This window comes from Xyrauchen texanus, chromosome 2, assembly GCF_025860055.1.
Source record: "Xyrauchen texanus isolate HMW12.3.18 chromosome 2, RBS_HiC_50CHRs, whole genome shotgun sequence".
In the NCBI taxonomy this organism is placed as follows: Eukaryota; Metazoa; Chordata; class Actinopteri; order Cypriniformes; family Catostomidae; genus Xyrauchen; species Xyrauchen texanus.
The window spans coordinates 49,332,557-49,356,124 of record NC_068277.1 but is presented as its reverse complement, the minus strand read 5'-3'; the positions used below and the strand labels follow the sequence as shown (position 1 = coordinate 49,356,124).

The 23,568-nt window shown below is 38.2% G+C and overlaps 3 protein-coding genes across 6 annotated transcripts in view; all 3 read right to left on the bottom strand.

Moving 5' to 3' along the window:
• The window catches only part of phka1a (phosphorylase kinase, alpha 1a (muscle)), a 38,805-nt gene extending 34,222 nt beyond the window's left edge, over nucleotides 1-4,583 (bottom strand). For 2 of the 4 annotated variants that reach the window (XM_052146648.1, XM_052146674.1), the window contains exons 1-5: nucleotides 4,434-4,548; nucleotides 4,090-4,230; nucleotides 2,313-2,471; nucleotides 1,892-1,939; nucleotides 1,431-1,599 (exon numbers count right to left, since the gene is read on the bottom strand). In XM_052146648.1, the coding sequence (XP_052002608.1) occupies nucleotides 1,431-1,599; nucleotides 1,892-1,939; nucleotides 2,313-2,471; nucleotides 4,090-4,167 (454 nt within the window). In that variant the 5' untranslated portion in view covers nucleotides 4,168-4,230; nucleotides 4,434-4,548. Of the gene's footprint in view, nucleotides 1-1,430; nucleotides 1,600-1,891; nucleotides 1,940-2,312; nucleotides 2,472-4,089; nucleotides 4,231-4,433 lie in introns of all 4 variants that reach the window. The other 2 variants (XM_052146658.1, XM_052146667.1) reach the window with 2 other exon arrangements.
• A 6,726-nt stretch (nucleotides 4,584-11,309) lies between these two features.
• Nucleotides 11,310-13,299, bottom strand: leap2 (liver-expressed antimicrobial peptide 2). The gene is made up of 3 exons (XM_052153302.1): nucleotides 13,187-13,299; nucleotides 12,576-12,745; nucleotides 11,310-12,394 (listed from the first exon to the last, which is right to left on the bottom strand). Exons 1-3 carry the CDS (start codon nucleotides 13,259-13,261, stop codon nucleotides 12,355-12,357), a joined length of 285 nt encoding a protein of 94 aa, XP_052009262.1. The 5' UTR covers nucleotides 13,262-13,299; the 3' UTR covers nucleotides 11,310-12,354.
• An 8,193-nt stretch (nucleotides 13,300-21,492) lies between these two features.
• On the bottom strand, nucleotides 21,493-22,885 carry bmp15 (bone morphogenetic protein 15). The gene is made up of 2 exons (XM_052154432.1): nucleotides 22,549-22,885; nucleotides 21,493-22,316 (listed from the first exon to the last, which is right to left on the bottom strand). Exons 1-2 carry the CDS (start codon nucleotides 22,883-22,885, stop codon nucleotides 21,493-21,495), a joined length of 1,161 nt encoding a protein of 386 aa, XP_052010392.1.
• Nucleotides 22,886-23,568: the final 683 nt, after the last annotated feature.

Here is a 23,568-nt window from a genome sequence, read left to right as displayed (position 1 = left end):
TGACTTGAATTAAGTTCTGAATGAACCGCCGGTAAAAATTGGCAAACCCCAAATCCGCTGGACCACCTTGTGAGAATCTGGAGTTGACCAATCAACAACAACTTTAACCTTGGCAGGGTCCAGTTGGATTCCGTCAGGCGAGAGGATGAACCCCAGAAACGAAACCCACAATGCATGAAACTCACACTTCTCTGCTTTGACGAACAAACAATTCTCCAGTAGTTCATGAAACATTCGCCTGACATGCTGGACATAGTAATGAGATCACGATCAAAAAATTCAAATGTTGTCAAGATAAACAAAAAATAATTGATTGACCACGTCCCAACGCATGTTATTGATGAGTGCTTTGAAGACAGCCGGGGTGTTGGAAAGGCCAAAAGGCATAACGAGTTATTCAAAGTGTCCAGTTGGTGTTTTAAAGGTCATCATCCATTTGTCTCTCTCTCTTATCCAGACCAAGTGGTAAGTGTTGGGGGAGAACTGGCTTCTTTTCTACTGAAGACTTTTAATTGCCATTCATTTTGTTACTACATAATCTAGTAGAGTAGTTAAAATGGTCATGACAAGAGGAATTATATTTTCCTTGATCTTTTGACAAAAGAGGTCATTGTATTATAAATACATACTGTCATTTTCAGAACTGAAAACTTCCTTCTTAATAGAAAAAGAGCATTTATTTAAAGCATGCTACAAAAACGGCTCGTTTGGAATTTGTGGATCTTGTAACACAAGGACCAAAAACATTTGCATATGACTGCCTCTTCAGCAAGACAACACCTAATTTTGTAATTTTTAGTGGCAGTCTGAACAAGGCCTTAAAGGGCCAGACAGTTTAAAACCAAGCATTACAGACAAAGGGCCGGAGACAGGGTGGAAAATTATTATACATGACTAAATTAGGACTGTTTTGGTGCAAAAAAAAAACTTTACTAATAATATAAGTGGACTTCAGGGAGGATAATAAAATAAAAAGAAAGAAAGAAAGGAGCATGTCATGACCCCTTTAAAATGTTTTTCTTAAAAGGCTACACATTTTTTATGTACTGGTAATCTTATTTGTTTTTATGTTTTTTTACTTTCTCTATTTTATAATCTAATAATGTGTAGTTAGATGTTTGTGGGGTTTTTCTCTCAAGTACTGAGAGTTAAGGTATTGGAAACAGGACGGGAGAGAAAGAAATGATTTTGTTGAATCCCACTGCACCCTTTGGAAAACAATTATGTTAGGAAATGGAAAATTTAGTTTTCAACCAAAAAACATATTAGTAGTAAGGATGTGTCTTTAGTCTAGCTGGACATATGCTAAAGCCTTATCTGTCAAACAGAATCTCCTGTTTTAAAAAAAAAAAGAACAAGGAGGACTGGCTAACTCTCTTTTAAGAGTCTCATGTGTCTTTCAGGCCAACTCTGAGAAACACATGATGTACCTGAGGCAGTCATCTGAGCCAGGAAGAGCATGTAGAGGGAGGTAGCATCAAGCTGGAGATGCCCCCATTCCATGTCACCCACCACAGTACCGCAGGTTTGAATGTTGTACTTGGCATGGAGGCTATCCACTGTGCTCTTACTATACTTGAACTTCTCCACTTTGTCCATCTGCAGCAATAAAATATGAGAAACAGGCAAGAGAGCACTTCAGATAAAACATACTGCATGGTAATTTGTTCTGCGCAGAGTGAGTTCTTGTGAGACAGAGAGTGAAAGACTGCATATGTGTATGTGCATTGTGTATACAGTGTATCGGTTTGCACGCATGCCTATTGGCTTCGGAAACAGAAAGGGAACATGTAATAAGTCATATTCTGGTATGTAATGCCAGGTCTGGCTGTTGTATATCTTACTACCATAGCTTTTATACAATGTGGTGGGTGAGGATAAATGGCCATACCTGCCGCATAATGCACTGTAGCAGTCCCCTCATTAGCTTAACCACACTCTGAAAGAGAAAAGGAAAAAAAAAAGAGAGATCAGGACACACAGTCTCCCTCCAAAAAAAAACACTTGGAACAGCAGCTCAACTCTAACCTTTTCAGTTCCTCATTTAACAGCACAGGAAAGAGTAACTTGACACTCATAAGCCTGACACATACAAACACAGGGCCCGAAATGATGCCTGAAATTTTTCTAAGAGACACGCACTATAATGGGAATATATTTTGGTGTGGCTTCTAATTAAAGATCATTTTAAACAACTTGCTCCCACATGACATGACTGTAATCCAGTTGATCATGCTGAGTCTGTGTGTGGCTTGCTAAACATGTGTGGGGTTGCAAATGTCCAAATGGATGTATCCCATCCTAGAATCTACCTGCTCAAGCTCATAGGCTTTAGCCTTGTCTTCATCCCGGTCTGCATTCTTTCTGTAAGCCAAACTAAGAGCCCAGACAGACAGGATGCTGTAGACATTGTCCCTCACCCAGGCGTCAGGCTGCTCTTTGCTTGCTGGCAACAGACCGGTCACTGGGTCCTACAAGTTACCAACACAACATGTTAAAATTATTCATAGCTACATGATAAATCTGCTCTGTAAATGCTATTAAACTTTAATTATTACACTAACTGGCTAATCCATATGTAGGCATTCAACTGCTCACAATGTATAGTCAGGACATTAATAACATGAAAAATTACTATTACATTTTTTTTTTTTTTTTAAAAAGAACTTCTTAAACTACTTCAAAGAGTTCTCATCAAAAAATCCTCCATGTGCAGCAATTACTGCTTTGCAGATCCTTGACATTCTAGCTGTCAGTTTGTCCAGATACTCAGGTGACATTTCACCCCACACTTCTTATAGCACATAGATGTGTCTTGTCCAGCAATTCTCACACACCTCACAGTCTAGCTGATCCCACAAAAGCTCAATGGGGTTAAGATCCATAACACTCTTTTCCAATTATCTGTTGTCCAATGTCTGTGTTTCTTTGCCCACTCTAAACTTTTCTATTTGTATCTCTGTTTCAAAAGTGGCTTTTTCTTTGCAATGATTCCCATAAGGCCTGCAACCCTGAGTCTTCACTTCACTGTTGTACATGAAACTGGTGTTAAGTGGGTAGAATTCAATGAAGCTGTCAGCGGAGGACATGTGAGGCATCTATTTCTCAAACTACAGACTCTGATGTACTTATCCTCTTGTTTAGTTTTACATCTGGGCCTTCCACATCTCTTTCTGTCCATGTTAGAGCCAGTTGTCCTTTTGTCTTTGAAGACTGAAGTGTAAACTTTTGTATGAAATCTTTTTAACAATTTCAAGCATTGTATATCCTTCATTCCTCAAAACATTGATTGACCGAGGAGTTTCTAGAGAAAGCTGTGATTGACCTTAAGACTTATCAGTCTATTGCATACTGTGGCAAATCAAAACCAAACACAAAAGACAATTTAAGCTTCATTTAATGAACCAAATAGCTTTCTGCAATGTTTGATATAATGGCAAGTGTTTCTCTAGTACCAAATTAGCAATTTAACATGATTACTCAAGGATAAGGTGTTGGGAGTGATGACCTGTCTAGATTTGATCAAAAATTACTTTTTTAAATGGTGATGGTGCTGGTGATGGTGCTGGTGATGGTGCTGGTGCTGTTTTTTACACCAGTAATGACCTGACTCTACATTGTGATCAGTTGAATGACACTTTGGTGAATTAAAGTCCAATTTCCTTCCAAAACAGCAAAATCTGTACATTATTCCAAACTTTTGACCACCAGTATATATATATATATATATATATATATATATATATAGAGAGAGAGAGAGAGAGAGAGAGAGAGAGAGAGAGAGAGAGAGACACACACACACACATTCATACATACATACATACATATACATACACACACACACACACACACACACACATACTCAAATGTAGATCTTGTATACAAGTAGGTGTGTGTTTTGTAACACTCAACACAACATTGGAATACTTTGAATGCAATAACAATATATGCATGAATAATGATGAATATAATGAATATATGCAAAGATCGAAAAGTGTGGTCTAAAACCATACCGTTCAGGAACTTACAGGTTTATTATTTAAAGCATCAACAGTTGTGAAAAGTCCATATGGAAATGAAAACACTCACTTGGTGACACAGAATAGTCTGATGAACTATCCGAGCATAGTTGTCAAGTTTAACACCAGAATTGCTGCGACTCCTCATTTTATAGCTGATAGCTCCAAGCGGGTTTGTGAAAGTTAAGCTTTAAGAACCGCCAACATCCTTCTGAAACAAACATATATTATACCTCGCTGGACAACAACACGAAAACGAATTTGAAACAAAGTTAACAAACAGCTGCATGGTGCCTAAAATTAGCTGAAGACACGCACGCGTGTCGTGTGCAAACACTGTAAAGTAGTGTCCACAACGTGTTTGTTTATTTCCCCCCCCAGGAAATCTTTTAGAAACAGCGAATATAAACAAACCTGACCGCGTTGGGGCAAAATCCGGAAGGAAAGTGAAATGGTCTTCTCGATCTGTCACGACTGTGTTGAAGCCAGTTACACAGTTACACTGCTGGGAGGATCTTCCGATGTTTCGAAACAACACCGCCGACAACAACTGCGAAAATGTCAACATTTATGGATAAACGTTGTATAAAATAATTAGGCCTACTGGTCGTTTATTCTTCTACTTTGATAGAATATAAACTATTTTAAATGGTTATATTAACGAATGCTTTCAGCTATTGTTGCATAAACTTGTAGTGCAATGATATCTATCTATCTATCTCTCATCTGTCTATCTATCTATCTGTCTGTCTGCCTGTCATCTATCTATCTGTCTGTCTGTCTTTCTGCCTGAATGCCTGACATCTATCTATCTGTCTGTCCATCCGTCCGTCTGCCTGTCATCTATCTATCTATCTGTCTGTCTGTCTGTCTTTCTGCCTGCCTGCCTGCCTGACATCTATCCATCTATCTATCTGTCTGTCTGTCCGTCCATCTGTCCGACTGCCTGTCATCTATCTATCTATCTATCTATCTATCTATCTATCTATCTATCTATCTATCTATCTATCTATCTGTCTGTCTGTTTGTCTGTCCGTCCGTCATCTCTCTATCTATCTATCTATCTATCTGTCTGTCCGTCCGTCCATCGGTCCGACTGCCTGTCATCCATCTATCTATCTATCTATCTATCTATCTATCTATCTATCTATCTATCTATCTATCCGTCTGTCTGTTTGTCCGTCTGTCTGTTTGTCTGTCTGTCCGTCATCTCTATCTATCTATCTATCTATCTATCTATCTGTCTGTCCGTCCGTCCATCGGTCCGACTGCCTGTCATCCATCTATCTATCTATCTATCTATCTATCTATCTGTCTGTCCGTCCGTCCATCGGTCCGACTGCCTGTCATCCATCTATCTATCTATCTATCTATCTATCTATCTATCTATCTATCTATCTATCTATCTATCTATCTGTCTGTTTGTCTGTCTGTCTGTCTGTCTGCCTGCCTGACATCTATCTATCTATCTATCTGTCTGTCGGTCTGCCTGCCTGACATCCATCCATCCATCCGTCTATCTGTCCGTCCGTCATCTATCTATCTATCTGTCTGTCTGTCTGTCTGTCTGTCTGTCTGTCTGTCTGCCTGCCTGCCTGCCTGACATCTACCTATCTGTCTGTCTGTCTGACGGTCTGTCTGTCTGTCTGCCTGCCTGCCTGCCTGACATCCGTCCGTCCGCCCGCCCACCCGCCTGTCGTCTGTCTATCTATCTGTCTCTCTGTCTGTCTGTCTGCCTGCCTGACATCCATCCATCCATCCATCCATCCATCCATCTGTCCGTCTGTCTGTTTTTCCTTCCGTCCGTCATCTATCTATCTATCTAATTCAATTAAATTCAAAGGGGCTTTATTGGCATGAATGTAAACAATACAATATTGCCAAAGCAGAGGTTGCGTAAAAAAGCAGAACTACATCTTAATCTATAATTACATTTAGTTTAATAAATGTAAAAATAAAAATAAATACAAAACAGGTTCAGAACTGCTGAAGACCACAGTGTTTAAATAACTGAAGAGAACTGACATATACTTACACATAAATGAATATACACACATACACTGATGGTCACTGTGGTGAACATTGGGGTGACACACGGGGGTAAAACACATAACACAGATTCACCCATTGTCTCTCAGGCTGTGACACGTTAAAACGTATCTTGCAGCCAGTGCTTCTGTGTGTCCCTCTCCAAGTATTATGTTACTTTTTTCTTGTTCTGTCATGGTTATAAATTTGTTTATGCTGTGTGTTAATTTATCCATATAAATGTCCCTTGTATTTTGAAGTGCACCTCTGTCTCAACCTCACCTGTCGTACAGTGAGCACACACCCTTTCTTCTCTGGCGAGACTGTGCTCACTGAGCCTGTACTTGCTCAGGATCTGTCTCTGCTTTGTATCTCTGACAGTCAGGAGATACTCTTCCAATTCATACATTGATTTTAGAGTCTGATAAAATTGTAATTTGCTTTGTGTTTTAGTTTCTTGATCCCAATGTTCCAGATAGGTGATTTGAGATTGTTATCTATCTATCTATCTATCTATCTATCTATCTATCTATCTATCTATCTATCTATCTATCTATCTATCTATCTATCTATCTGTCTGTCTGTCTGTCTGTCTGTCTGTCTGTCTGTCTGTCTGTCTGTCTGTCTGTTTATCTATCTGTCTGTCTGTCTGTCTGTCTGTCTGTCTATCTGTCTATATGTTTATCTCTCTGTCTGTCTGTCCGTCCGTCCGTCCTTCCGCCTGCCTGTCTGTCTTTCTATTTTATTTACTACCTTTCTCCTCAATAGCTTTAAACCAACTGCTGTCAAAGTCATTTTAGTGGATGTCTGAAGTCAGTTCAAGTTACCTCATATAGTTCTTTAATATAAAATACACTGTACCTTTCTCTGTGCATGTTTGTGGATCAGCCTTAAAGGTGCACTCAGTAACAAAAAAGTTTTACTCCTAAAGAAATTAATAGTCGTTTTGAAACATATGTATTAATCATGAGTTGAAGACCTCAGTCATATCAGTAATCTTATAAAAGCTGCTCTATTCTACATGGTGAGGGTCTCCTCATGGGGGCTGCCATGTTAGAATCACATGACCTGTTGAATATTACTCGCTTTGAATTCCCGGTAATTGCCCTATTATTGGACACTTTCACTAATGGGTCATGGCTGACTGTGAATAGTGACTTTCTACATCCGCATAATTAACTATCTTTGTCTTGTTTTCGAGGCTGTCTCGTTTCAGAAAATAGAGTAGGACACTCTGAATGCAGCCTTCAAATGCGACCTTCTTTTACAGGAATTCAGAGGATGCATGCGGTGTATCCTTCATGGGCACTCGCAACCCACAATTCTTTGCTTCAACGGAAATTAATGTAATTTGTCTAAAAAAAGTTACAGCGATTTGCTGGAAAATGTTCAAACACAAGGAATGTTAATTCCCAAGTTTAAGTACCTCATTAGATAGGTGTAGAGTATATAATATGTAATTATATTAATATATAATTAAAATAAAGAATTAGACTAAAAGTATATTCTATTTTCTTTTCTCTCCACATCATTATAACTGCTAAAATGTACCTAATAAATTCCCTTCCTTTCTCACTCAAAGCGCTCGTGCTTGTTAAAGAGTGGCGTGCTGTCATAGCAACCATGATAAGTTCTGTTTCCGTTTGTCCTACAAAGGCCATCTCGTTTAAACAAGGCTTGATTAAAGGAGGACACTCGGTATACTGCAGCCTTCAAAGGACACATCCTAGCTAGCATGCAGCCTTCAGAACGACACCCAGCGACTGAAAGCTATTGTGTTTGAATGATGCTGCATCCAGGCCACTAGGTGTCAGTGTCCAAGTCCAATATGAGTATTAAAATACATTATTTAGGTCAATGGACCCTATCCACATGTCTGTGTACGTGAAGTGGAAGTCGTCATAGTTATCTAAACTTGAATGGTGGTGAATGGGGAACTATAGAAAATTTTATTTTTGCTTACCCATTTGCTCAAACAGCAAAAGAAAAAATCAGTGATTACGCTTTCACAGCTTTGCAAAAGAAGATGAAAAATACACAGGGATGGATAACAGCTGTAAGAAGAGAGAAACAGGACAAAGCATCTCCTTCTCCCTTAGCATCTGTGTTTGAAGCCTCATAACAGCTATGGTAACTGATTTTTTTTTTACTTATTCCAACAATACAAAGTTATACATTTATACTTAATATATTTTTTACATTTACATTTATGCATTTGGCAGACGCTTTTATCCAAAGCCTTATTACAGGGACAATCCCCACGGAGCAACCTGGAGTTAAGTGCCTTGCTCAAGGACACAATTGTGGTGGCTGTGGGGATCGAACTGACAACCTTCTGCTCACCAGTTATGTGCTTTAGACCACTACCACCACCACCACTGATTTTTAAAATTGGAAATATAAAAGAGTTTGCTACATTTATGTTGTAGGCGGAAACACATCATAACAGGTTTGTGAAAAGGGTCCAATGAAATACTGTGGGGTTAACTATTGTGTACCCTGTCTCTGGAGTAAACAAGATAGCCATGAAAAGCTCAAGTTTATTTTAATAACATTAGCCTTTAATTATGTCTAAATATAAATCTGTAACCTTCACAGAATTTATCATTTGTGCTCTATTTGCAACAAAATTAATAGATGTAGTAATCAGTAATTATTTCCTCATTAAAAAGTTTAACTCCTAAAGGCATGAATTATAATTTTGCAATATATGTAGGAAATCGTGACCTCTCACATTAAAATGAAGACTCCAGTCACATCAGTAACCTTATAAAAGCTCTTTACCCATGACCTATAAAAGAGGGTCCCCTCATGGGGCTACCATGTTAGAATCACATGAACAGCCAAATGCTACTCGCCTGATCTCAGTAACCGTCCTGTTATTTGACACGTTCACTCATTGATTAAAGATATCGTGGCTGACTGTGAATAATACATTTCAACAATGGCATCTGAAACTGAAAACTATTGATTTTAAACTATGCTGCATTCAAGCCGCTATGTGTCAATGTCCAAGATGACACAAAGAGAAAAGTTAGTGAGTGCACCTTAAATGTAAGAAAATCTCTGTACATTTTGGGGGTTTTAGTCTGTCAGCATCTCAAATGATTTATATGTATCTGAACACTAGTCCCCAGTCTGCACTGCACATGCTTGGCTAACGTCTTTTCAGTCTAGATTTGGAACAACAGCCAAATATCTGCTGAGTGCTTTACGTGGATCTCTGGTTTCCGTTTAGCACCTAACTACGATCACACCATTGAAGCGTGCACGAAAATCTGTGCAACAATGACTGAAAGTCAATGAAATGCAGCCCAATTCACCCGTCATGTTTACATTTTCAATATTTGTTATTTCTTTCCCCCATTTTTTATTTATTTAAACATCAACAACATTCATATTCACATCAACACAACCAACAACACAGCATACATACAGACATTGTGCTTTTACATCGTGTGCATATAAAGTAAAAAAGGAAAGAAGACCATCAGTAAATCATTAGCAAAACCTGACATCAGCATCAGCTCTTCCACTTACAGTTATAATTGGTTTTGAAGATGCCACATGACTTAGACCCGGAGCCCCTTAGATTAAGTCTTATTTTTTCCAAACTCAAGAACTGTAACACATCTCTGGCCCACTGTTTAAAAGAAGGGGGGAAGGACTGTTTCCAATGAATCAAAATCAAGCGCCTTGCCAGCAGATAAGTAAAGGCTATACAGTCCAATTCACTTTTTGTAGTTTGTAGAGTCATTTTTCACACAAAATACCAAAGATGGCGGTTAAAGGATTTGCACAAACATCTTTAATAAATATTCTAGAATAAGTCTGTGACCAAAAAAATAGACAGACTAGGACATAACCAAAAAATATGGACTAATGTAGCAGGGGACTGCTTACAGGAGGGGTCAACAAAGGAATACATCTTTGTCAACTTGGCCTTGGATAGTTGAAATCTATGTACCACTTTGAATTGAATAAGGCTGTGTCTAGCACAGATTGAAGAGCAATGGATTCTACATTTAGCCTCATTCCATTCCTCGTCTGTGAGGCAGATATTAAGGTCCAATTGCCAGGAATATCTTTGTGCATTGACAGAAGTAGATAATAATTATATAAGTTTTATAGATGGTGCCTCTTTGCTCCAGGACATCAGGAAAAAGTTGATAAATAGAGTTTGGATCAGGAAGGGAAGGAAAAGAGATTAAAGATTTGCGTGTGAAGTTGCGAACTTGTAGATATCTGGAAAAGTGGGCTTTAGGTATTTTAAATTGAGATTCTAATTGTGCAAAAGAAAAGAAGCAACCATCAGCTAAAGATCTTTAAATGTTAAGATACCTTTTTCTTGCCATAGCAAGAATGCCAGGTCATTCAGAGGCGGAGCAAATCTATGATTTCTGGCAACTGGAGCACAAACTGAACCTCTCTGCCATCTGAAATATTTGCAAATTTGGGCCAAAATCTGGACAGAGTTCCATACCATTGGGTGCCCAGTGGTAAGGGTGAGAAAAGGAGGGCTGGAAGTGAGAAAGAATGGCAGGCTGAGGATTCTATGACCCATTCCGATAAGTGATTTATATAATATGAACCTGGCCAGTAAGTCAGAGCTCTTAAGTTACAAGCCCAATAATATAATTGAAATTTCTCTGTTCTTTAGGTTTCTGTAGAAAACACAGACGTATTCTGGGGAGTGTCTTGTTCCAAAGATAAGATGTGATTATCTTATTTAAATTAGCAAAAAAAGATTTCTTAATGTAAATAGGTAAAGTTTGGAACAAATATAAAAATGTAGGGAGCGTATTCATTTCAATTACATTGATCCTATCAAAGAGATGGGGAGCGTAGACCATTTTTCGAGGGATATCCTAGATGGTACCAAGAGGGGAGTAAAGTTGAGCTTTAACAGCTCAGAGATATTACTCGAAACAACCAAACCTAAATATGTACATTTATCAGGGGCTACGGCTCAGGTGGTAGAGCGGGTTGGCCACTAATCACAGGGTTGGTGGTTCAATTCCCAGCCCACATGACTCCACGTGCCGAAGTGTCCTTGGGCAAGACACTGAACCCCAAGTTGCTCCCAATGGCAGCTCGCACCTTGCATGGCAGCTCTGCCATCATTGGTGTGTGAGTGTGTGTGTAAATGGGTGAATGAGACGCAGTGAAAAGTGCTTGAATACTGCTAAGGTTAAAAAGGCGCTATATTAGTGCAGACCATTTACCATTTAAGTTCATAAGGTAAAGTCAAATAGTCTCAAAATACATTTTTATTTCAAACCCCCAATATTCAATCATGAGACATGCACATAATTGAGTGTTACTGTACAGTAATACACAAGACATACACACTGTCGGATACATAAAAAGGAGCTTGAAATGAACTGTTGAGGCATAGAAAATTGAAAGAGGAACATAATAAATAGTTGTCAAATATGTATGATTGAAAATTCATGCCTAGATCAATGGATGAGGTGGCTGTCTTATCAATGAGACACTAGTATCGGTATATAACAATATAAATAGTGACGGAAACACAGGCTAAGGAGTCACAGGTAAAGGCTGTATTAAATACTAAAAATGTGAGCATACATAGAGATAAAGGCAAAGGATGGAAGCAAATGATAATAATATGTAAGCACAATCAATAGACAACCTTCTCTATCCCTTCCCTCATTGGCTTAACAACATTTGGGTTGAGTTAAGGCACTGCATGCTGTGTCCTTACGTTGCCTACTTGCATAAATATCTTCAAACTAACATGATCCAAATGGACCAGTTTTTCAGGCTTGGACCAAGTTTAATCCTGAGATGAGCTTTAAGTGGTAAGGGTCAAGAACTGGATATAATCTGGCCCAAATTGACATTCTGCATAACATACCTTCCTTACACCACCTAAAATCTGTGTGATACATACAATAAAACATTTTCACTCCATTTGAGACTCCAAATTTCACTAAGAATGCTTCCAGTAGAAGGCAATACTGCAAAGGTTATGAGGCTTATGTTGATTTTTCTTTACACTCTTATGAGAGTCCACTTTTTGTGTACCTTATGATAAGCAAAATGATCCAAAGTACTGGGAAGTGCTTCAGAACATAACCTATTGCCTCCTTTGTGGCATTAGAAAAGTCAGCCCTAGCCTTATATGTCTAACTGATGATTAACTGCATTGCACATTCAGTTGACCCGTTGCTCACTGAATCAAATGCTTGTCATCTGATTCTATTAGGTGCATGCATGATGGTGTGTATAGTCAGGTCAGCCTCAAACACTTCAGATCAGAGGACAGATGGAGTCTCCGTTTCTAGGAATTAATAGGTTGGCTATAGGAACAGTGGCCTCTCCTGGTAAACAAACAAACAAATAATCATACACTATCTTCAATAAGAACACAGGACTAGACAACCAAAAAGGCAATCAATGTCGTGATTGAGATACAATACTGAGACGGTCAATAAAAAAACCACTTGGACCTTTGCTACTGGGAGTAACATAAAATATGTATGTTAGGATCCATGTATTTACCTGCACATTCCCGTAGAGCACTCGTAGTTGTTCTGGCAGTAGGCTCCATGAGGTTTAGTACCCATGATCCTCCATAACGGGGTCATTCGAGCTGTTCTCTTAAGTAGCCTTTGAACTTCTTGTACAGAGTTTGAGGGTGTGTCTACTTGTGGCACAGGACTGCAGGTCACCTTTGAGCAAAACATACATATATGAGTTCTACACAAATAGAAATGAATATACATTACATTTAATTAAGCAGATGAAATATGCAGATACTGTAAGCCTGCATACTTTTCCATAGTTTATGAATGTTGAAAAGTATTTTTCTTTGACTCAATTATATGTATTTTGAATGTATCAGTTAAATTAAATCAATTAGTAAACGCAACTACATCAAAACATAAAGTTTAGCCCATATTAAACGATTATTTCATAGTGCTTTCATTTAGTTTAATCTACCATAAAAACAAAACCACAAAAAGTCCTCTCAGTATCCCAGAGTAAAAAAGGAACAGATATATAATCAAACTGAGGGGTGTATACAGTAAGTTTGTTAATTTAACATTTTAGAAAGCTGTGAACAAATACAATTTTAAAAGCAGAATATTTAAAAAATATGGTAGACTTACCTGCTGGACAAGTACCAAAAATACCAGCCACCAGACTAGAACAGCCCGCCTGTTGAAGAGACTGTGATCCTGCATGCTGAGTGCAACCTGTCAAGTGCTGTAACAGTGAGTTCAGAAAAACTGTGACTGCAGAGACAATGTACTGTCTTATATACTCTAGCCAGCATGATAGAGACCGGACGCCTCTCCCTCATGTCCCTCATGTCCCTCACTTTTTCTCTCTTTCTCTATCTCTCTGCTTTTTTTCTAATCAGATGTGAAACATATTTACTTAATGGTTAATAGGATAAGCTCTCCTCTGGGGCTGTGGGAGAGAATGCAGTCGGGGGTTGTGAGAAGCAAGGGATAAGAAAGAACAAGTGGAATGATAAATAAAATCAACCACAACTGGCCTTGTGCTTATCAGCATTTTATTGTAGTGATCAAATCTGCAATTTAATTTGTTTTTCTTTCAGTGACTTTCAAAACTCAAAATTGTACATTTTCAATAGTTATATGTTGTGGTATTCACTGACAAAACAATACAGTACAAAGATTAAAGAATATATGCACTAAATTGTGATTTATTCTTAACCATTGAATACTGATAGGATGATTATTCTAAATCTAACATGACTGATTTTTTTCATATTTTCCAGTCTAAAAAAGACTGATATGAGATCCTATTGTGTTTTAATAAAGAATCAAATAAAAAAAAAAAATACAAAATAAAAAACTTTTGTGTGAACTGAGTCGCATGGGTCATATATGAGTCGCACCATGGCTCCAGCTCATCACAAAGGTTTCAAACTGACTTGTGGTGTTTACTGGCTATGATGTGGTTTATTATCTTGGGATTTCCAGTTCACATAAATAATACCCTGTTCTATTTCATAAGCTGATGGCCTTGTTTTAAACATTGTTAGCATGCCTACTGTGTTGGTCACATTAATGTGAAGGTTGGCTTCATCAAGGAAAAGCAAGTTTCTTCATGAGTGTGAAGAAAAAGTGACTTATATCAGTGTTGTAAAGCAATATTCGGTGTTCAAAAGAAGTTAATCTCAATCGACAGCATTTGTGGGACAATATTGATTACCACAAAAAATATTTAAACTCATTGATCACCCCAAAAATTCTCTCATCGTTACTCACCTTCATACCATCCCAGATGTGTATGACTTTCTTCTGCAGAACACAGAACTTATTTAGATAAGAATATTTCAGCTCTGTAGGTCCATACAATGCAAGTGAATGGGTACCAAGAGTTTGAAGCTCCAAAAGCCCATTAAGGCAGCATAAAGTAAATCAGAAGACTTAATTGGTTAAATCCATATCTTCAGAAGCAATATGATAAGTGTGGGGTAGAAACAGTTCAATATTTGAATCCCTTTTACTATCAATCTCTACATTCACTTTAGCATTCTTCTTCATGTTTATCGCCACCTACTGGGAAGAAAGGAGAATTTATAGTAAAAAAAGAACTTAAATATTGATCTGTTTCTCACCCACACTCATATTACTTATGATGATGTGATTATATGATAGATTTAACCACTGGATTCCAATGAATTACTTTTATGCTGTCTTGATGTGATTTTTGGAGCTTCAAAGTTTTGGTCACCATTCTCTTGCTTTGTATGGACCTGTAGAGCTGAAATATACTTCTAAAACTCTTAGTTTGTGTTCTACAGAAGAGAGAAAGTCATCCACATCTGGGATGGCATGAGGGTGAGTAAACGATGAGAGAATTTAAATTTTGGGGGGAACAACCCTTTAAATGCAAAGAACAAGGTTACAGCAAAGTCTTTGCAAGTCCATACACTCTCGGCCATCTTTGGAACGCTCCTGGGAAGCTATTTCCAGTCATGAAAGTGCAACTCCTATCTACGTGAATTGGGAAAGACAGAAATCTCCAATACGGTAAAGATTATAATCAAAGAACATACCTATATTTCAAATCAGCAATAAAATCTGACAGTACTGTATCATAAACTGTACTTTACCTCAGATTACGTAAACATTTTGCAATTTTCAAGGCTTGAATAACCAGTGTGCATGTGCATTCTCGAGTTGATTGTCAGGCGATGTCTGTATCTTAAAGGTGATAGATATATCACCTTTATAGATACATTGGCACTGACTACCACCCCTGGAGTCACATGTTTGGATTTGTCTGGTTGCTAGGGAGGGTAGAGTCACATGGGGTAACCCCCTTGTGGTCGCGATTAGTGGTTCTCGCTCTCAATGGGGTGCATGGTAAGTTGTGCGTGGGTTGCAGAGTGTAGCATGAGCCTTCACATGCTGGGAGAGCACAACGAGCCACGTGATAAGATGCGTGGATTGACTGTCTCAGAAGCAGAGGCAACTGAGGATTGTCATCCGCCACATGGATTGAGGCGAGTAACCAAGCAATCACGAGGACCTTGCAAGTAGTGGGAATTAGGCATTCCAAAATTGGGGTGAAAAGGGGATAATAAATAAATAAATAAAAAGTGATTGGCACTTTTACCTGTAAGGTGGGACTTCCTTTCTATATCCATTGACAATTAGGTGTCCCAAATTCTCCCATCAATTTTAATAGAAGTGTCTGTCTCTGCTGAATAGTCTCTGATTACAGTGAATCACTTACAATGGAAGTGAATGGGGACAATTTTTGGAGAGCAGGAAGAAATGTGTAGATTATAATTTTATAAAAGCACTTGCAGTAATTCTTCTGTAAAAAATGTATTATTTGAGTATTATTGTTTAAATCATTATTTTTTATAGTAGTTTTAGAGTTTGCTGACATTACATTGTCATAGCAATGAAGTTTACACAGAAAAGGTTAGTAAGTGATTTTATTACACTGAAATCATGTTAACATGCATATTGTTTATGTCTTGTGACTATAATTTTGAAATAGTATTTTAATGTTTACAGATTGGTCCCATCAGTGCCTCACTGCAACACAGATTTTTGCTTTTTTTTTAAGGAAAAGGAGGAGCAAGTAAAACATTAACTTGTTTGTTAATCATTATTATGCCACAAATGCTGTTGATTGAGCTGAACTTGTATTGAACCCAGAATAATCCTTTAAGATAGAGTCTCTAAAGGTCAAGAGCAGCAGAGATTTAGTTACTTCCAACACATAACCCTAATGTAATAAGAGTTGTTTCATTGCTTACACAAATGGGCACATTTTATGTCATTACTAGATGACATAACATCCATGGCATAGAGTAGAATTAATCAATATAATGTGAAGAACAACAAAGTTTCTCTGAAAAAAAAAAATGTATTCACCCCCTTAGAGATGCTGGTGAAAGCAGGCAGGCATTAACTGTATTGTGAAAGTGAGGACAGAAAGCATGTGATTCAGGGCACTGAAAACATATAACTGTATTTAAATTGTAAATACAGCTTGACAATAAATGGCCTTTGAGCCACTGATCAAGATTGGGTAATTAGCATTAAATTGGGTTAATAGAGACCATGTGTTTCCAATGGGCCAGAATAATCCTTGATTCCTGTTTCCAAATATGCACAGGTTTGACTCTTCTGAGAGTAATAATCAGAATCATTATCATAGAAAATATTCTGCAGTAGAAGAATAGGGTGTGATGACTGGCAGTTTTATAACAAGTGAAATGTGAAAAACAAAAGTCACTGTATAGACAGAATGAATAAACCTTGAGGGATTTTTGAAGAAAAAAAACTTTTCACTGAACAACAGACAGAAAAAAAATAGATTATGGTGCAGTTCTGGAACATTCTATCATTTAGAAAGAGATATGAAAGATAACTACCTTCCACTGGTAGTCTTAAAGAAAACCCTTTAGGAGTTTAACTTGAGGAGAACTCATAACTATATCCTTTACCTATCATTTAATTGAGATCTTAAACTCTCTGTATTGAGGATGTTCCCTCAGTGATCCAGGGTCATGAACAGCAATTGCTGTGCCCATTTGGCATGCTCGTCAGTTCTGGCACTCACACAACAGATTGCAGACAAAGTGCACCATCCCATTGGGAGCTGAAATACACATCGTTTGCCAAAGAGGAGAAAAGGGCCTCAGTGGATCCATCCAGTTCCAGTCTAGTTGGTAGAAAACAGGCTACCTGCATTTGATATGACATGAGGATCAGTGCAGACAGAAAGACTGCTGTGTTTTCAGCTCTGAGTTCTCTGTTCTTCATTAACTAAAAAATTAAGTGATTTAACTGGGGCTCAATCACATCAGTACATTTCTCACACTTTATTAAATTCAACATGAAACATTGTTTGCAAAGTGAACTGTTGCCTCTATGTGACAGGTGGTTGGATGGGAGGGGTTGAAAAATTATGAGGGCTTGGTGACATCAGCTGAGAAGGAAAGTAGTTTCAGAGGTGGAGCAAGTTATTACATTGTGATTAAAGATTATGAAGAAAGCATTTTGTTTTTGTAAGGATCTTATCCACAGTAGCACCATCTTTGATTTTTGTCTGGAATTAAAACGAGGCTGTGAGGGATAGAATTACCGTCTCTTCAATGACATGCAACTGTATAAAGTCAAAATCAAAGATGGCGCAGCTGTGAATAAGATCTATGGGGGAACAGTTATTCCCCAGGAGGATGAGAAAACTTAACTTAGAAAGTTAACAGGGTCCATTTTTAATGCCTTCTTGACTTAAAAAAAACTTTTTGGTGATGTATGTCTCTAATTGGCTACAAATATACTAAGCTATAAAATCTTGATTCATCTCTGTGACATTTCATATTAAGGCAGTAGGTGGGGACAAATTACCATCAAAAACACTAGCTGTGTCCCAAATGACGTACTAGACACTACGCACTTACAGTAAAGACAATGCACTCAGTGTAGTATCGTCCCAAGTGGAACACTTAATTTTATCTTTACACAGAAGCATTTCAGACTTTGAGCATTTGCAGTTTAACAGCTGACGGAAGTGACGTTTCAAACACATGTGATGTGTTGCCGCTAGCTTTAGCACGTTAGCCAACCTCAGTTCAACACTTTCATCTCAAACAGCACACATATTCACACAGCGATGGGTGAAGGTAAATCATTCAACTCACATTTGGAAGGTGCTATCTTCACTGAAGTTTCTCTAATTGCTACATTCTCCATTATTACGATTGTACTGTCAGGCCAGCCAGGTAACTCCGCCCCTTCTGCTACATATGGCAAGCGCTAGTGCTGAGTGCTTCCCACTTCTGAAGTGGTAATTACGAGTACGTCACGTTCAAGTGCTTTGTTGGCAGAAAAACGTTGATTCATATACATTTCTTGAAGAACTTTTATTTTGAGACCATAAAAAATATTTCTCTGCTTGCTGACGATGATGGAATTTTGGTCAAATACAAGCAATTTTTATAATGCCAAATTTACAACATGCATCAAATGGTTGCTGATATGCATAAACGAATATGACCACAAAGGTAAGTGCTAACAGTTTACTGTATTTAGAAAAATTAACAAAACCTGTCATTCACTACAGAAACTGTACTCTCATCTGCCATGTTGAAAGTTTAGGACTCCTCCCAACTCGGCAACTCTGGTATCATCTAGAATTCCGAGTTTTCCACTTGAACTTCCGACTTCGCTGGGTCATTCATATGCTCGGAACTCATAATTACGATATATCCAAGTCCACTTGAAGGGCACATTAATGCTGCTTCCAACTCGGAAACTCGTTTCCCAGTCGTAATTACGACTTGAGGGCTCGTTCATGTGCGACTTCCGAGTGGGAAACTCATATTTACGATAATTCCGATAGCACCTGAAGGCAGCATATGTGCACAACATTCCACACTCCGTTTTGATGGTTAAAGAAGAACATCTGGTTTCTCATAGAACACTTCTTTTTGTTGCATTTTCAGTGTAAACATACTACTTGCACTACTTACTGTTTAAAATGGTGTAGAATAGTGCAGAAGTGTGCAGTTTGGTACACACCTACTGATTCATGCACACATGAAACAGTACCAGAGGACATCGGAATTGAGTGCTATTACTTGCACACACATACGTGATTTTCTTTCATTGTCAGATTTTTTTATAATTTGTTTAATCTCTGCTTTTGATATCAGAATGTAAAGTGGAATAATCACAACATGTCTGCACCTTGGATAATCCGGTATGAAGCTGGTAAATGTGTTTACATGCAATGTGAAATCCGGGCACTCTAAGCGTGCTAATAGTTATTTGCTTAAATTGCTTATGCCCTTACCTCGATAAAAGAACACTGTATTAGGCGTTTACATAACCTTGTCCACTCTCTCCTTATTATGGATTATTGGTGTAAGATTGCGCATGTAAACACTCTACAATCGCTCAGAGCATCCTATGGTTCAATCACATCCATGCTGCTATAGAGACAGAGAAATCACACAGAATAATCAAGCATTTGTTGCTCTTGGTTAGCAAATACTGAGAAAAAAATATACACTGGTTGTATATGACTGTGGGATATCATGTAGTCATTTTCTGACAGCTAAACTATGACCAATGGTGTAGCGTAGTCACACAAAAATGTAGTCTCTTATTTAATATGGGCAAGCATAATTATAAAAGAATTGGCCTAATTTTGTTTAAAACTGTTTTGATTGTAGTAACCTAACATATGTCATACCGCAGAATGTCAACTACCCTTATTCAGTAAAATAAGTCTTACAGAATGACGAAAATACTTCTAACACACACATACTTCTAAAAAAACAATAAAGCAACCATTATTTAAGAGTGTGCAGGGATTTTTCATACCACACAGCATGCCAGACAGAGTGGAAATCAAATAACTTTCTCCTGTGATAATTACCCTCAACCAACAGCACTGATGTGATGTAATCAAGATGTTTCTATGCTCAGTAGACCCCAAGACTACATCACAGAAGGATGAGTAAGCTAAAATACACACGCATAGTATGTCTGATTTATGTTAGGTCTTATCTAAAGATAACATGGCACCTATTAAATACTTTGCAGTGTTCCATTTCCAGCCTATAGTGAGCAACCAAGTGTGGACACTACAATTGTAGTGATTATGTTTTTACCAAAAAAAGGTGACACATCATCATGAAAAGTATTTATTTCATTTTATAAAAATTAACTGACATTTTATGTTGTAAGCTGTATGATGATCTCTTTACTAGTTTAAAACTTCATTTCTTGTACACAACAGGTTTTACACATGCATTTTTTTTAAGAATCTGAACATAACTACAAAAAGCCTGACTTTAAGGATTTTCAAGACATTTCTCCAGTATGTCAATATCTTGTACTCACATTAGATAGATAGAGGTTGAACACTTGAAGTTTCTTCTGAATAAACTTTCACCCACATTTTACAATCAGCCAGCTCAATAACATCAGCGATAATGCTAGTTAGATGCCAGTTCAGACTACCATTCCTACAGACTTTAAACGGCTGGGAAATAGTGTCCTCTACTGACCAATTGTAATTCAATCCAATCCATGTTTTAAGTTATTGAACAAATGACCACACACACACACATTGCTTTTTCTTTTTTTTACAAAACCACTTTATTACATCATCTTTCATCATGACATTAAAATGTTAATTTAGTAGCACAGATGTTCATTTCTAAGAAATAAATCTACGAAAGTCTCTCTTTTATAAACTTACTGCATATTCACTGAGGTAGTGCAAAATTGGCAACTGCTCCCTTCTCCCCTTGCTTTAGAAGGCCATGCCCTCCATCCAATATGGGCAAAAGGAGTCTTTTCAGAAAGTAGTAACAATTTCAGCAGAAAGAGCATCATTCTGAAAAGTCAGATCAGCCAAACTCCATGGCTTGACTTTTGTGCTTTTTCTCCCCACCTTTTCTTATCCTATTTTTCCCCCTCATTTTCTTTATTTCTTAGGACAGACTTTTCAGCATGTGTCTTCAATAATGTGCCAGAAAATCTTACATTAATACGTTATGAAATATGCTATATTAATAGACTTTACAGAGAAAAACATACATATAAAAAAGGAAGAAAAAAAACAAAGAGTAAACAAGAAAAGGAAAATTACACAATTGTAGCTTATTCATTTAACAGGCCCAAAAACCTTTCGGGATCCACGTATTGAAACCTACACCCCCAAAACATTGGTTGCTGAGTGAGAGTGAACCGATTGTTCTCCACAATTCAAATGTCTCACCGATACGTTGCTGTTTGAACTTGTTATAATGCTCAAGAAAAGCCAACAGGCAATCAAAATGAAGAAAGCACAGCATGCCATCCCATTCAGATTAGTTCACTAACAGTGCTTGTACAAAGCATTCACATTGTGCTTTAGCACTATTCATTTATTTTCTTTGTCAGGCCTGATTCCAAAGTCACCTGCAGGTGCAAGAGTCTGCAATCATGTCTTCATATTCTTTATAAACTATGTTTCCATTCCTCTCCATCATTAGCACGCTGATAGGCTTGTATTTGTATGGAACACAAGAAGGCAATGGGATATCTGCAACTCCAAGCTCGCTGATGAATGTCTGCATGATTGCGTGGTTGGGCGAATTGTAGCCATAATGGAGAATATGCGGACAGTCTCCCAAACAGTAACGAGGATTGTACTTGTGGGGTGCAATGATCCAGTGGTCCCATCCGAGGTCTTTGAAGGCCACACTGTAGGAATGCAGCTTGCACTGGTTTTTGGCCACGCTGTTTGGCCCTTGCTTGTAATTGGGGATGTCAGAAATGATGCTACCGAGCGCCCTAGACCGGCGGATCTTTGTGCTAGGAGGGGAAAGGGGTGTGAAATACTTCATCCACTCCATGCTTTCCTTGTTCTCCTCCAAGAAGAGCAGTAAAACCGGAGCTCTGAGATGGTTTTGAGGTGGGAAATGTTTTCTCTGTGCAAAAGGTCTTACAACTGACCTGGCATGGTCAGATTTTGTGCATTGATAATGAGCAAAGAGGGAGATGTGACCACCCTTTGACCGGGACACATGGTTTGTGACATCAGATTCAGTCCATATGCTTCGAGGACTCATAGTGACATGCTCACCCACAGGAAGATTTGGAGAGGTGACACTAGCCTTACAGATCAAAGGAAGATGGGATGACACAGGAGACCTCAGGTGCATAAAAGAAGCCCTAAGCAGTTTGTCCAAGGAGAGGTTTTTCAGTTCATATTTCACAGTGTAGGTATACTGGAGGCCTGTTGTAGTGTTACAGATAGGAGAGAAAAAAATGTAAAGACACAATCAGACAATGGGCCTAGTTCTAAAAAATAAAAAATAAGTAATAATAATAATAATAATAATAATAAATACACATGCATTAATTATTTCATTAGTGAATCTAATTATAGGTAAAATTACAAGGACAAAATAAGCACCTATTCTACAACTAGACACTTTGTATATAAATGTAAGAGATAAGATCTTTACCATTTGATGTTGCGAAAAAGTGCTTTTCAGCAGCGGACGCTTGCAGCAACCTCATAGTGTTGGACCCAAATAACTTGTGCTGCTTTGGTCTTCCATCTGGATCCGCCGCTATCCTGTATAAGTTTAACATCAGTCGCATAGCTTCGGCTTCACTTTGGCTTTCTGCTAGTGGTCCGTGACGTGAGTTCCTCTGTTTTGGACGTCGAACTTCTGTTGATGCAACGCCAAAATGTGACGGAGAAGCGATATTTGCGTCCACGCGCGTGGATATGTGCAGCACAAACAAACACCACAGTATACAAAGCCTGAGACGGTTGTGACTGCAGGTAGTCTTCATGTTCAGCCGCTCGTACGGACGAGTGTCATTTGAAGGGCTACCATCGTCTGAGAAAATCAGCGGGCACAATTCAGCCTACACACATCACCTGACGATTACAACCTTACTGGTGCGCCAATAAACGTGTGAGGTCATACCCAATTACCAATCAAACTTCAGTTGGCAAAAAAAAAAAAGGCTAAATACTGTGTTGTCTGAACCACAGTGCATATAACAGGTCTTTACAAGACTAACTTTAAACACAATGACTTAAATTGTGACCTCATGCATGAATATAACGCTTACACAAATTGCAATAAATACAGAGGTGGGCTGTCTAGGCCTACAGTGCAATATTGCAACGAGGCAGCTTTGGGTAGAGCGAAGCAAAAAATAGAGGTGGAGCTTTCTCAGGTGGAAGCGACCAATGAGCCAAATGTCTGAGACCAAATGCATAATAAAACAAAATCTTAGGTAGACCTAGCCCACCTTTTTCAATAAGCCTATTTAACTTACTGAAGTGTAATCTGGGACGTTTACCCTTCCAAATGAAGGACTTCGCTATGCTTTCAAATTGCTTCAAAAAAGAGAGGGGGACATCTATAGGGAGGGATTGTAGCAGGTAGTTGAATTTTGTAATACAGTTAATTTTAATAACATTAACCTTCCCAATCATCGATAAATTTAATGAAGCCCACCTACTC